The 13663-nt window shown below is 48.0% G+C and overlaps 1 protein-coding gene across 1 annotated transcript in view; it reads left to right on the forward strand.

Annotated features, from left to right (window-relative positions):
- Window positions 1–13663, forward strand: part of Prmt8 (protein arginine methyltransferase 8) — an 85197-nt gene that overhangs the window by 31339 nt on the left and 40195 nt on the right. Inside the window, exons 2-4 of the mRNA XM_087904179.1 lie at window positions 4672–4857; window positions 11042–11197; window positions 13236–13299. Coding sequence (XP_087760305.1) covers window positions 4672–4857; window positions 11042–11197; window positions 13236–13299 — 406 coding nt within the window. The remainder of the gene's footprint in view (window positions 1–4671; window positions 4858–11041; window positions 11198–13235; window positions 13300–13663) is intronic.

Raw genomic sequence — 13663 nt, forward strand, 5'->3', positions numbered from 1 at the left:
GCCCACCCTCAGCCCCCGGGAGAGGGCACAACTCTTGGGTCATAGGCAGAAAGCAGTTCTGGGCAGGAGGCTGGCAGTCTTCAGAACCAGGGCTAATGTCACCTCTTGGTCTTCTTTGCCTCCCCCAACTCATGTGTCCCTTTGTCTCACGAGTGCACAGGTGGCACATGACATATCCTTGGCTGTTGGGAAGAGACCCAGGGAACCTCATAAAACAGAGGACCTTGACCAGGCATGATGCTTGAAAAAGCTAGGAATGGTCTTTCTTTTAACTGTATTTAAATAGAGTCAATATCAGTGGCGATTGGATGTATAGGGGACCCTTGAGGTTTTTGGTTTTTTGGGGAGGTGACTGTAGGCTGATTTCTGAGCTCATTGTCATTACCTGGTAGATAAAGGCCTTGGCCAGGCTGCAGGAAGAAAGACTTTGCCTTAAAGTCCCCTCCTTGAAGTCAATGCCTGGGTCACATGTCCCCAGAAGCAGGGCAGTCTGATGACACATCTTCCCTTTCCACTGTATTCCTGTTCCTATGTCAACCGCCTGGGACCCCAACCCACTCAGGTCCTCAAAAGGCGGTTAGTGTGACCTTTCTCCCAGGCATATCCACCATTCTTCCACTGTGGTCTCTCCTATGCAAGCCTGTACTTCACCCCATCCTTCCGATGGCTCTCAAGACAGAGCCCCGGCCTCAGTTTCCTCTGGAGTTGCGTTTCATACTCTTTTGCAATATTAGCTTTTGCTCTTCACAAAAGTGGCGCCAGAAAGAATTAATTATTCACCACCCAATACCCAGGGATAATCGCTGCCAGTTCTGGCGCCTTCCCTGAACCTCCTCTCTTCATGCATCAGCATGAAGAGATTTTAATTAAGACACAAGCGCACAGTCTACACTCCTGTGTGTCCTGCTCTACCCACGGTTTACTGTGCTCACATGCTTGTGTTCTTAAAGACTTTTCCTACATTTTTAAGGGCGGCGTAGCATTCTATGACAAGGTGCCCACCATAGGCTGTAATCAGCTTTGGCTTGTGAGCCATCTAAACTGACTCTTGTTTTTTGGTTCTCATGAAATTCACAGAGCTATGTACTTAGGACGATCAATGGCTCTCTCCTGGTGTTAAATTTAAAGAAAGCAATTGTGGTTTAAAGGATTTGTGCTTTTTAATGCGCTTAATAAATTTTTACCAAACTGCTTTCTAAAACGTCTTGACTTAATTACATTTCCACAAGACATGGGCGAAAGTATCTTCTCTCCTCTTCCCCCCACTCCCTTCCCCTGCCCCTCCTAATCTTGTAAATGAAGAGACTGATCATTTTGAGGGATAAGATCAGGTTTTGTTCTATTTTAAGTTTATCTGCTCTCCAGTGAGCCAAACATTTACGCCGAGTGTTAATTTGCCATTGGTCTTTTTTTAAATTATTATTATTATGGGCACATAACAGATGAGAAACCACCTCATCCCCATTAGGCTGGGGTGTGAAGTTCCTGGTTTGTCAGCCCTGGCTTCGTGAGCACACATTGACCTCTCCTCGCCTCATGTGTTGGGGTGTGCCTTTCCGCCGTGTGAAGGTGTTTATTGACTGGAACTGCCTCCGTATCCACTTGCTTGACATCTTTTCTTACAGTTCTCGATGGCATTTCAAACTCCACGTATCCCAACTGAGCTTCGTCATTCCCCGACCCCAGCTTGCTCTTCCCGCTGATGTGCTGATTTCCGTTAACGTCAACACCATTTTCCTACTCACCCAGGCTTGAGATGTGGACAGCACCTCAGATTCCAGCTTCTCCCTCGCCCCCCCCCATGTTCTGCCAGCTGCCAACCCCGTAGGCTCTCTTTCTGTGCTGAGCTGGCAGGCAGCCCCTCCAGCACCCCAGGGGCTCAGGGGCTCATTATTTCTTGACTGGACTTTGAACATAGTCTCTTAAACTACCCCATGGACACCCCTTTCTTCTTTGCTCCGTCCTGTACTCTATGCTCACATTCAATTTCCAAAATCCGTGTTCAAACTCGGGGCCCCGCATACACGGGGCCCATCTCTCTACTGTCTGCGGTATTTCATTCCGCCCTCTTAGCCTGATCATGACCTTCTCTCAGCCGAATCCTCTGCTATCTCAGCATGTTCTCCCCCATCAAGTTCACAACCTTCCCACCCCCTATCCTCTCTGCTCAAAGCACCCCTTCCTCTTAGAATTCCCTCCTGTCACCTCTACCTTTCAAAATCCATTGACAAAGCTCCCCGCTCATGGCATGGCAACTCGGCTAGGATTCCTTGACTCACAGTTGAAGGGAATTCACCTCTTGATGTCTGACTCTCTTTTGTAGCGTGTGTTTTATTGTAGCTTCTGGTGAGGTTGCTAGAGGTCTAGGAAGCGGAGCCTCTGGGGGACTCCTCCCCCCAGGACTATTTCTTCTACACAGGGCCTCTCAGCAGCAGGCCTTCAGCAGCCTGTCTCTAGAATTCAAAGCAACTCTCAGTAGCTTAATGCTTGTGAGTTCAAGGCCGCTGTGAGAAGAGCACGTCCAGGGTCAGAATCCAAGTCTACTTTGCAGAAGACTGAGTGGCCTCTGGGACAAAGCACCACCATGATCACCCCCTTTTCCTCGTGACTTATGGCTATTTATTCAATGCCCTTCTCTTGTCCTTGGTCAGGTTCTCCATCCCTTTGCCTCATGCAATGTGTGTCATGTGGAAGTTACCTCACAAGTTGACTGTTGAGGACAGAAAACGAGGGAGTTCCAAGCAAGACCAGTCCTTGGACTGAGAGTTGAATGATAGCTGGAGGGCGCGGGAAGCCCCCTGACCTTGTCACACAAGTTCCTGGACCAGTTAAGAGTTTTTCTCTCCTTAATGTATTTAAATGGAGTCAATACTGGGGTCAACTGTGTGCACAGCTGTCTTCGGCTCTGGAGGTGACTCTGCAGCCTGCACGGAGTGTGCGATTGACACGGTCTATTTTTAGCCTCCCAGAGACCGTGACCAACATCCCAAGCGGAGGGTGGGTACACCTGCAGCATTATGATGAGGCAGCCCCACTTGTCAGCCAGCCTGGCCTCTCCTCCACCCAAAGGCCTGTGTTGCTAAACTGGGAAGTCTGCCGTTTCTTAGGGGCAGCAGCCCGGATGCACCTTAAGAACAGGGCACCAACTCTTCCCCATGCAGCTCATTCCTGTCTAGTCTCAGACACAGGGTGGTCTTGAGGCTATGCCTGAGGAGGGAGGGAAGAAATCACTTATATTTCCCCATCTGCTCTGTCCCAGGGGCTACCTTTTCCCTTGACTGTAAGTCTGAATTGACCTAGTTCATGGAGAGGCAAATTAAGACAGGACAAGGATATATATGTGTATATAATCTATATGATCCAGATGGTAGTAATGACACTAGCAATAATAAAGAAGCCTTTATTATATGTACACTATGTGGTTATCTAGTGCCACTATGTGGTTATCAAGGCGTTAATGCCTTGATTCTTGCAGAGAGGTCTCTCTCTCTCTTTCTGTGTGTGTGTGTGTGTGTGTGTGTGTGTGTGTGTGTGTATACATACATATGTGTGCACATATATTTGGATCCCAGAGGTCAACCTTGTGTTATTCCTCAGGAGGCATCTACTTCGTTATTTTGAGGCAGGGTTTCTTACTGGGTGCCAGGGTTCACCCATTAGGCTACACCGTCTGGCCAGCGATTCAGGGATCCTCCTGTCTCCACCTCCCCAGTGCTAGGATTATGCCTGGATTTTTACATGGGTGCTGGGATGAAGCATGATTAATAAAAACTCATAGACAGATATTGGGGTTCAACTTGAAGACCAGAAAAATCAAAGCAGTTAGCCACTGACTCTTACCTCAACCTCAGTCCGAAAATGGCAATCCTGCCTCTAGGAAACCTCAGAGTGAGACTGGAAGTTGTCTCTTCCCATTTACTAATTCTCTCTAGTTCTGGGATTAAGGGCATGCATCACTACCTCCTGGTTTCTATGGCAAGCTAGTGTGGCTACTGGGATTAAAGGTGTGTGTCATTGCTGCCTGGTCTATAAGGCTGGCCAGTGTGGCTGTTTTACTTTTCTGATCTTCAGGCAAGTTTTATTTATTAAAATACAGATGAAATGCCACTACACTGGGATTGGGTTCATGCTTCCCTGACAGTCCTTTATGCACTGAGCTATCTCAATGGCTCCTTGGGGGGTTTCATTAGGCCCTGTATTTATCGAGGAGAGAACAGAGACGTGGTGGTGGTATACACAATCCCAAGGTCACACAGCCAGGAATTGGGACGGAATCCTGGAATCTTGAAATTTATGGCCAAATGGATGGCTCTAGAAAACATCATACTGAGTGAGGTAACCCAGACCTAGAAAGAAAATATATGTGCTCATTCATAAGTGGCTTTTAGATATAAAGAAAAGAAAAACAAGCCTACAATTCACAATCCCAGAGAACCTAGACAACAAAGAGGACCCTAAGAGAGACATACATGGATCTCATCTACAGGGGAAGTAGAAAAAGACAAGATCTCCTGAGTAAATTGGGAGCATGGGGACCTTGGGAGAGGGTAGTCGGGGAGGAGAGAGGAAGCGGGAGAGTGGAGAAAAATATATAGCTATAGCTCAACAAAAACAATAAAAAAAGAGAAATCTCTGAGACAGGACTAACTTGGGTCCCTTCTCTCCCTTTAGGTGAGCAGCGCCCCCCCTCAACCCCCTCAACCTGTCATCCCAGCCAAACCTGTACAATGCGTCCACCACGTGTCCACACAGCCCAGCTGCCCAGGACGGGGCAAGATGTCCAAGCTGCTGAATCCCGAGGAGATGACATCAAGGGACTACTATTTTGACTCCTATGCTCACTTTGGGATCCACGAGGTAACACACTCAGGTTGGGGACCAGTGGGACAGGCGTGGCCCTGTCATTTCATTCTTGTTCTCAGAGGTGACAAAGCATGTATGTCCAGCTCTCTCCCACCTCAAAGTGAATCCCTCTGGTGCCCCTGAACCTTGACCTCTCCCCCTTGTGTGGCTCCCTTCGGAACAGCCATGGCCAAGGCAGGGTCTGGAGCAGGTGAGTAGGTAGCAGTGGGTGTTTGTGCATTCCACCTATAATCCCAGCGCTTGAGAGCCTAAGGGGAGCTCAGAGGACTGTTGAGGGTTCGAGACCATCCTGGACTACATAGCGGGCTCCTGGTCAGACTGAGTTACAAAGTGAAACTGCTATTCAAAATGAATGGCAGTAAATTGGGGTGGGGCTACCATGGGGTGACTTGAGCTTATGTTTTACCTTATGGCCCTATGCCTGTCTCTAACCGCCAGTCCCAGACATCCTGAGGGGCCTGCACATCACTGATGCTGACAAGGAGTTGAAGTGCTTGCAGCTGATGCTATCCTGGACTCCTGGAGGCTGTGATGCCTATTAATTTATCCAAGGGGCATCTCCAGGGGAAGAACCAGGGTGAGGTCTTATAGACAGGACCCCCCACCTCTGACACTCTGATTCCGTCTTTGCAGTTCTCAGGTGAATACTCAGCCTTGTGTCAGCCCCCAAACGGAAGCAAACCTTGTGGCTATTGTGGGTACAGGATGGAACTCGATGCCACACCTCATTATATAATTGCCTAGCATTGTCCCAAACTGCTCCCAAAGCAATTAGCGTTGGCTTCCACTTGAGGAGTGCTGGGCATGGTTCTAGTTGTGACCTACATGTCATTTTCATTTTATCCTCATAAGAACCCGTGAGAAGGATATCCCCACCATCCCTAAACACAGGGAAGAAAGTCCTGGGGAAGGAGGCCATGTTTGCTGACTGAGGCTCCCAGCTGTGAGGATGTCTTTGCAAACCGACCCCTGTGGCTCCCTGGCAATGAGACAATGCTGGAAGGTCTGCTTCCATCCAAATTGCCAGGCTGCTGCCAGGGAGGTTTTTAATATCAGCAGTCAGCGGTTTTGAGTTGTGAAATGCTCATTGTGTACTGGGTGTTGTTCCAAGCAGTTTGGATTATTGGCTCATTTGCTTCTCGGATTAGCCTTATGCTGCTACTGCTATTATGGTCACAGGTGATCCAGGGCCTTAGCAACCAGCCCAGCCCTCATCCTAGCCGTTGTTCTGCATGAGACTAGTGGAGACAGCTAGGAATTCAGCCTTCCCATTAGGCGTATGGACTTCATTCCTAACTGCTCCGTTACACACCTTTTAAAATGTTTCCTTCCTCTGTACTCCCCGACCCCCACAGAAATCTTAAGGGTTGAGCAGACTCACCTGCTTCTGTTGCAACCTTCGCGCTCTGTGCAGGCAGAACGGAAAGGTGAAGAGACTTCTCGTTCCCTTTCTTAGATCAAGGCCTCTGTCTTGCCTAGTCTAGGGAGGTTGGCGGTTCTCTGTGTTGCTCTCTGTATAAATGATGAGCCTGGGCCTGTGGGGAGGGTTGGGAACCAGGATTCTTTACCAAGGGCCCTGGTCCTGGAGGGGCCAGATGCCTGCTCAGGAATGCGGGTGCTCCCTTGCACCATCCTTGGTCCTGCTTCCTGTCCAACAGTAACCCATGCTAATGCTGTGCAGACTCTATGCAGCAGAAGGGACCGTGACAGCATCCATCCTTGAGAAAGGGTTCACCCATACCATGGGCTCCAAGGGCCTGTAGTTTTGGTTTCCCTTCTGGGCTGGCACTTGTATGTTTTAGTTAATATACTATGGCTGTGGAGAGACACCATGACCAAGGAAATTTACAAGAGAAGGCGTTTGATTGGGGATTGCTTTTGGTTTCAGAGGGTAAGTCCATGATCATCACAGTTGGAAGCATAGCAGCAGGCATGGTGCTGAAGCATGAGAGAGAGAGAGAGAGAGAGAGAGAGAGAGAGAGAGAGAGAGAATGAGACTGAACCTGGCATGAGCTTTTAAAGCTTCAAAGTCCACCTCCATGACAAATTTTCTCCTACAAGGCCCCATTTCCTAAACCTTCCTAAACATTCCACCAACTGGGAATCAAACATTAAATTCATGAACCAATGGGGCCATCCTCATTCAAATCAGCACACTTGGGAACTATATGAAGAACCCTGAATGGCTGGGCCTGCCTGTAGCTCACCCACTGGCAACCAAGCACACTGGGGACAGTCTTCCCTGCATCTCCACATTGACCCCAGGAAGCCCCCCTGTGAGTTCCTGGGCCAACCCTAGGCCCACAGCTGCCTACAGTGAAGCTTTCCTGGGCTATTTTCGGTCTCTGTAATTCTTTCAGGACTTGACATCCCTGTCCTCCCCCAACCAACACACACACACTGTGACCTGGGGCTTGCAGTTGTCAAGGCTTTGAGTGTGTGTGTGTGTGTGTGCGTGTGTGCATGCATGTGTGTGTGTGTGTATGTGTGTGGGGGGCATGTTGAGATGGGCTTTCACTATGTAGCCAGGTTGGCCTTGAACTGTGGCAATCCTTTTGCCTCAACCTCCCAAGTGCTTCCTAGACTGGTTCTGCTTAGTGTAACATGAGGGGGCTGGCTTGTTGGGGTATCTGTCCCGCCCGGTATCCCACGCCGACATGCCCCAAAGAGAAAATCAATCACACAGAGATCTCTATAAGGTTATGAACTGATTGGTCCATTAGGTCAGGCTTCTTGTTAGTTCTTATAACTTATATTAACCCATTATTCTCATCTATGTTAGCCATAATGGCTCCGTACCTTTCTCTGCTGGGCAAGTTACATGCTGCCTCTTCGGTGGTCTGTGCAGGAGTGGCTAAGGGAGTTTCCTCCTCCCTTGCCTTATCCTATTCTCACTGCCCTGCCTCTACTTCCTGTCTGGTTGACCCACCTATACTTCCTGCCTGGCCAATCAGCGTTTTATTAAAATACATGATTGACAGAATACAGAGAATTCTCCCGCACCATTTCCCTCTTTTTTTTTTTTTAAACAAAGGAAAATACCCATAGTCCATTTTTTAGGAATGTGGGCGTAGTATTTCAGGCTACTTCCTGCTGGTTGGGGGCGCTGATGATCTTATGGGAACCTAAAGAAAATTTAGAGTTATAATCAAGTCCTGACTGAAGTATCCTGTGAGTCTTGATCATCTCAGGCAGCAGTCTTGAATCTGTTCTGGATGTATAACTCAGACGTCTGGGCCATCTGTTCCTGTTGGAGATTTCTCAGGTGGCCTTTCCATCCACGGCTTCACCTAGAGAGGATGCAAGAGGGCAGGGCCAGGAGAAGGTGGAATTAGAAAGCATTCCAGACTATGCGGCTCTAAGAGCCCAACACATCAAAATTTGTAGGATGCTGTTTAAGGCGTATTTACAGTGGTTCTCAACCTGTGGGTCATGACCCCTCTGAGGGTCACATATCAGCTGTCCTGCATATCAGCTATTTACATTACAATTCTTAACAGTACCGAAATTACAGTTATGAAGTAGCAAGGGTCACCACAACAGCAGGAACTGTATTAAAGGGTCACAGAGTCAGGAAGGTTGAAAAGCACTGATTTAGAAGGAGATTTATAGCTTCAAGTGCTTCCATTAGGGACAAAAGTAAAAACCCAAACACCAAAACCCAAAAGTGAAACTTTCACCTTACAAAACTAGAACACATAAAGCTCAAGTCAAAGAAAGGAAATGATACAGAGGGGAGCAGGTCAACCAAAGAGAAACCAAATGGCAACGAAAACCATCAGAGCCGAAAGCTTTGAATTTAGCGGTACACATTAACTGTATAAAGTAATTGATTTCACTGTGACAGTTTCATACTGAATATTGCTCATTTTAACCTCATTTACCCTGATCATTTTTAGTGCCCCCCTCGATCCCAAACCACCCTTTTTTCCATCTCCATCTTTATAAAGAACAGGAATCGACACATGAAAGAACATACTTACTGCTTTCTGAATCTGTTTATTGCGCTTAGCGCGATGATCTCGGGGTTTTTCCAGTTTCGCTCATGTGGTGCGCTGTCTTCTCGTTTGTGCGTGAGTACGGCCCCGTTGTGTAGGCACACAGTCAGGAGTGGGTGACAGGATCGCATGGCAGTTTTACTTGCAGGGTTTGGAGGACTCTCCGTACCAATGACCGCTGACAACACTGCCTTCCACTCCCGCCAATGGGTTCTCTTCACCTTCGCCAGAGTGCTTGTTGTTGTTTGTTTGTTTTCTTGACAATAGCCATGCTGACTCAGGTGAGAGAATCTGAACATAATTTTGGATTTCCCTGATGACTAAGAACGCTAATTCTTTTTGGCCTTGAATTCATTGGACATTTTGTCTTCGTCCTTTGAGAAGTATCTGTTCAGCTCCTTTGCACATTTATTGATTGGATTATTTGTTCTCTTGGTTTCTGTAGCTATTTATAGATTCTGAATATTAATTTCCTGCCAGATGTATAGCTGGCAGAAGTTTCCTTCCGCTCTGCGGCTTCCTTGGCTGGGAGAAGCCTTCTCATTTCACGCAATTCCACTTGTCAACTTTTTATTGCTGTTCCTGAGTTACCGAGCCCCTGTTCAGAAAGTCCTTGCCCATGTCTATTCATCAAGCGTCCTTTGCCAAGCTCAGGTCTTGCCCATGAAGATCAATGGTCCATTTGAGTTAGATTTTGTATAGGGTGAGAGATAGGGATCAGTTACCTTCGTCTGCATGCGGATAGCCAGTTTTCCGAGCACTGTTTGTTGAGACACTATCTTCTCTCCGACAGGTACCTTTCCTCACTTTGTTGCTCTTCGTGGGTTTCTGGGTTCTCTGTTCTATTCCTTTGGTCTCTGTGTTGGCTTTTGCACTAGCCCGTGCTGCTTTTGCCGAGGCTCTTCTGTAGTAACTTGAGATCGGCATGTGATCCCTTCAGCAAAGCCCTTTCTGCTCAAGACTACCCTGCGTTCCGTTCTTCTGTGCTGCCATGGGGACGTTAGGTTTGGTTTTCCTGGTTCTTGGAATGTCACTGGAATTTCAATGGGGCTTGTGTTAAATTTGCTGGCTACTTTAATGTGAGCATTTCCATAGTAGTTCTCCCATGAGAATATTCTCATTTTGGGGTGTTTTCCTGGGTTTCTTCCCGGGGTTCGGTAGATCTCGTTGCGGATGTCTTTTCTCCTGGTGTCACGTTCCTTCCCACACACTGAATTCTGCAAGGCTATTGTGAATGAGATGGTTTTCTGCGTTTCATATTTATTATTGGTGTCTAGAAAAGCCACAGATTTCTGCACGATGACCTAATACTCTGAAAGTGTTTGTCAGAGAGAAGTTTTTCAGAGTCTTTAGTATCTTTCAATAACAGGACCGCGACTTCTGCAAATGGAAGTCAGCTTGCTTTCTCATCTGTCTTTGAAATTTCTCCTCTCTTCTTTCCACTCTAGTTAAGAATTTAAGCATCATTCTGAGGAGGCGTGAAGGAAGTGATCACTCTTGTCTTATTCTCGAGTTTTAGAGAACAAGTTTTCAGTTTCCCCATTCAGCATAATGTGGCTGTAAGTTTGCTGTGTGTAGATCAAAAGTTAGGTTTCAGAGCAGTTAAATTAATAACACTAACCTAGAATATATATATATATATATCTTTAGAGAGAGAGAGAGAGAGTTAGTGAGCACCCTGAAAAGGTGATCTCTATTATATAGGACATACAATTAAAACCGATGTTGTGGATCCCTCGAACTAAAATGGCCACAAGTGAAAACACAACAGATACTACGTTTCTAAGATGAGAGGCGGGGAACTGGCGGAGCTGATGCAGGCGTAGGGAGGACAACAGTCTGATGATTCCTTCTTGGGTCGTGATGTGGTGCTGTGCCTGCTGTTCTGATCTTTCCCTTTGGTTTTAGGCAAACTGGAGCAGGCTTGGACACAACCTTCTCTTCTTATACCTCTCAGCTATCTTTCAAGTAGACCTTTAAAGCGGGCTTAGTTTGGAATGAGGCACGTGGCCTGCATGTCTTACAGATTCCTCATTAACTACCCAGTGAGGTCATAGTGGTTCCAGAAGGTGTTGCTGGGATGATTCAGTTGCCTGTGATCCAGATGTGATCCTGTGACTCAGGTGTGCTCCCTGATGCCCGAGTCTCCTGACGACAGCTTTCTTTTCCTTCCACTGCAGGAAATGCTGAAGGATGAGGTGAGGACACTCACGTACCGGAACTCCATGTACCATAATAAGCATGTGTTCAAGGACAAAGTGGTGCTGGATGTTGGGAGTGGCACAGGGATCCTCTCCATGTTTGCTGCCAAAGCAGGGGCCAAGAAGGTGTTTGGGGTAAGCATGCTACCCTCCCTTGTGTTGGCTTCCGCGGAGGGGTCTTTGCCTCTGACTTTCTCTGGACCTTCCTACAAAGACCCACCCTGGTTCACTATCTCTTTTTTCGATTTTTGTGCTGTGCTGGGGATGGCACCCAGAGCCTTGAGCATGTTAAGCAACTACGGTCCCACCAAGCCACCTCCCCAGCCCCAGTCCATCTCTCTTGCTAGAGGATCAGAGGAGATGAATCACAGGTCTGTTCTAACACCCTCACTGCTATCACCATCAGCATCACATTGCCATCAAGAGCAGCACCATTACCATCGCTGCTGCAAGCCTTCCTTGCTTCAGGCCTCCTTCTCTCAAACCTCATCAGCGTGGAACCCTGATGCCACGGATCTCAGTGGTCTTGAGGCCATCTGGTGATACTATACTGTCCCTTAGAGGGACACAGTGACAAGAAGGAAGAGAGGACAGGAGCACTGTCCACAGGAAATGGAATCCGAAAGCCAAGGGTCTGATGACCAAGGAAGGGTGGGTCCTCCTGGAACAGAGCACAGGAAGTGGCATCTGCCCCCTTACTTATTATTACCTTTCTAGCCCCAAAGGTAGACATCGGACAAGGCCACCAGAAACCCCTCAGGGACTTCCTGCAATGACTTCTAAAGTCCTCCATGTCAGAGAGCCAGGTAAAGTGATAGAGAGGTCTCCAGAAATGCCCCTCAGCTCCCAGCACCCACAGCACCTTCTAAACTACTAAACCCTGGGACGGGTCTGGACCTCCAACCATTCCCATGAAGCCCTGCTCTCAGTTGACAGTCATTTTTGGGGATCCTGAAAAGACTTTCACATACAAGCGAACAGATTCCATCAAAGGAAGAATCCACAAAAGGCCATTGTGAGTCAGCTTTAGTTACTGTAAGAAAATGCCTAAGACAGTTTCAAAAGATGAAAGGATCCGTTTGGCTCACAGCTTTAAAGGTTCCACTTCCTGGTCACTTGGCTCCTTGGCTTGGACCTGTGATGAACCATCGCATTGCCGAGAGAGCATGTGGTAAAGGAAGGAAGTGAAGGGCTTGCAATCCTAATATCACATTCAAGGACCTGCATCCAATGACCTAACTTTCTCCCGTCAAGCTCCCCCTCTTAAAGGTTTCACCAGGCTAACACCAGCCTGCTGAGGACTGAGCCGTCAACATGAGGGCCTTCAGAAAACATTTATCCAAATCAACTCAAGGGCTGAGAGTTGGCTCTGTGTGTGTACCTCAGTAGAAGGGACTCTTAAGACCAGTCCTGAGAGTTGTCCTGAACCTCCTGTTCAAGAACGTGCCCGCTTTACCCTGCAGGACTTGGTGATGAGACGGAGAGGGACACTCATGGTGACTCTGGCCTAGCACCCCTCCCACCCCCGCCAAGAGCTTAGTCCGTTCTGCCTTTCCCCTTCCCCCTGCTGCAGGATGGTGAGATTAGCCAGCTACTCTTTAAGCTCCAGCACGGAAGCAGGGTCTCCACAGCGGAAGTTTGATCTTTAGGCAAAGTGGTCAATTTAGTAAAATGCCACTTAGCCACCCAATGAGAGGATCAGATCTTAGTTCTCTAGCTACCACGAATTTAATGTGTGGCCGTGGCTAAGACTATGAAACTCTCTGAACCTCAGCTTTTCCATCTATTCAGTTGGCTCTGGTTCTAGAGAGGTTAATTTTGACTCAGCTTCAGAGGTCTTGGTACACGGTTGTGGACCGTGTTGCTCCTGGCTTGCAGTGAGGCAGCTTGTCATTGTAGGTGCATTTGGAAAAACAAAGCCACTTCCTTCATGGAGGCCAGAAAGCAAAGAGAGGAAGAAGAGGAGGAACTGAGGCCTTCATACCCCTCTCAAAGGCATGTCTCCAATGACCTAACTTCCTCTTACTTGGCCCCTTTGCTTCCTCACAGTACCCTGTGCTGGGTCTGTTCCCAGCCTCCAACACATGGGCCTTCTGGGACTTTGAAGGTTCAGAATTTAGCAGGTGGCTGTGCTTTTTAAATCCCTGTCTCTTTTGTTCTGTGTACTTTCTAGATCGAATGTTCCAGTATTTCTGACTATTCAGAGAAGATCATTAAGGCCAACCACCTGGACAATGGTAAGGCCTACTTCTGAGTCGTTTCCCGGGGGGATGGTGGGATAGGGGCTTGCATTTTCTGGTTCTGGTAGCGCAGGTGGGCACAAGAGGGGAGAGCTCAGGACGTGTAGTTTGGGAGAGGTACAGCTCCTGCGGAAACAGCCAATCACAGGACTGTGCCCTGTAGTGTGGTAGTCCCCTCTCTTGCTAGTCAGGTGGCATCTGCCCCACCCTAACTGTCAGTCAGCCCTGTCTGTGACTGAGTCCTGGTCACCATGCCCTCTGCTGGGCCCAGCTGGAGGCTGTCAAGTCTGTAAGGTGGCAACTAATGTTTCGGCTTTTCTGGTTCTCCATCCCCCTCCATCCTCTTCGGTCACCTGCCCAG

Source organism: Myodes glareolus, chromosome 3, assembly GCF_982192425.1.
Source record: "Myodes glareolus chromosome 3, mMyoGla1.1, whole genome shotgun sequence".
In the NCBI taxonomy this organism is placed as follows: Eukaryota; Metazoa; Chordata; class Mammalia; order Rodentia; family Cricetidae; genus Myodes; species Myodes glareolus.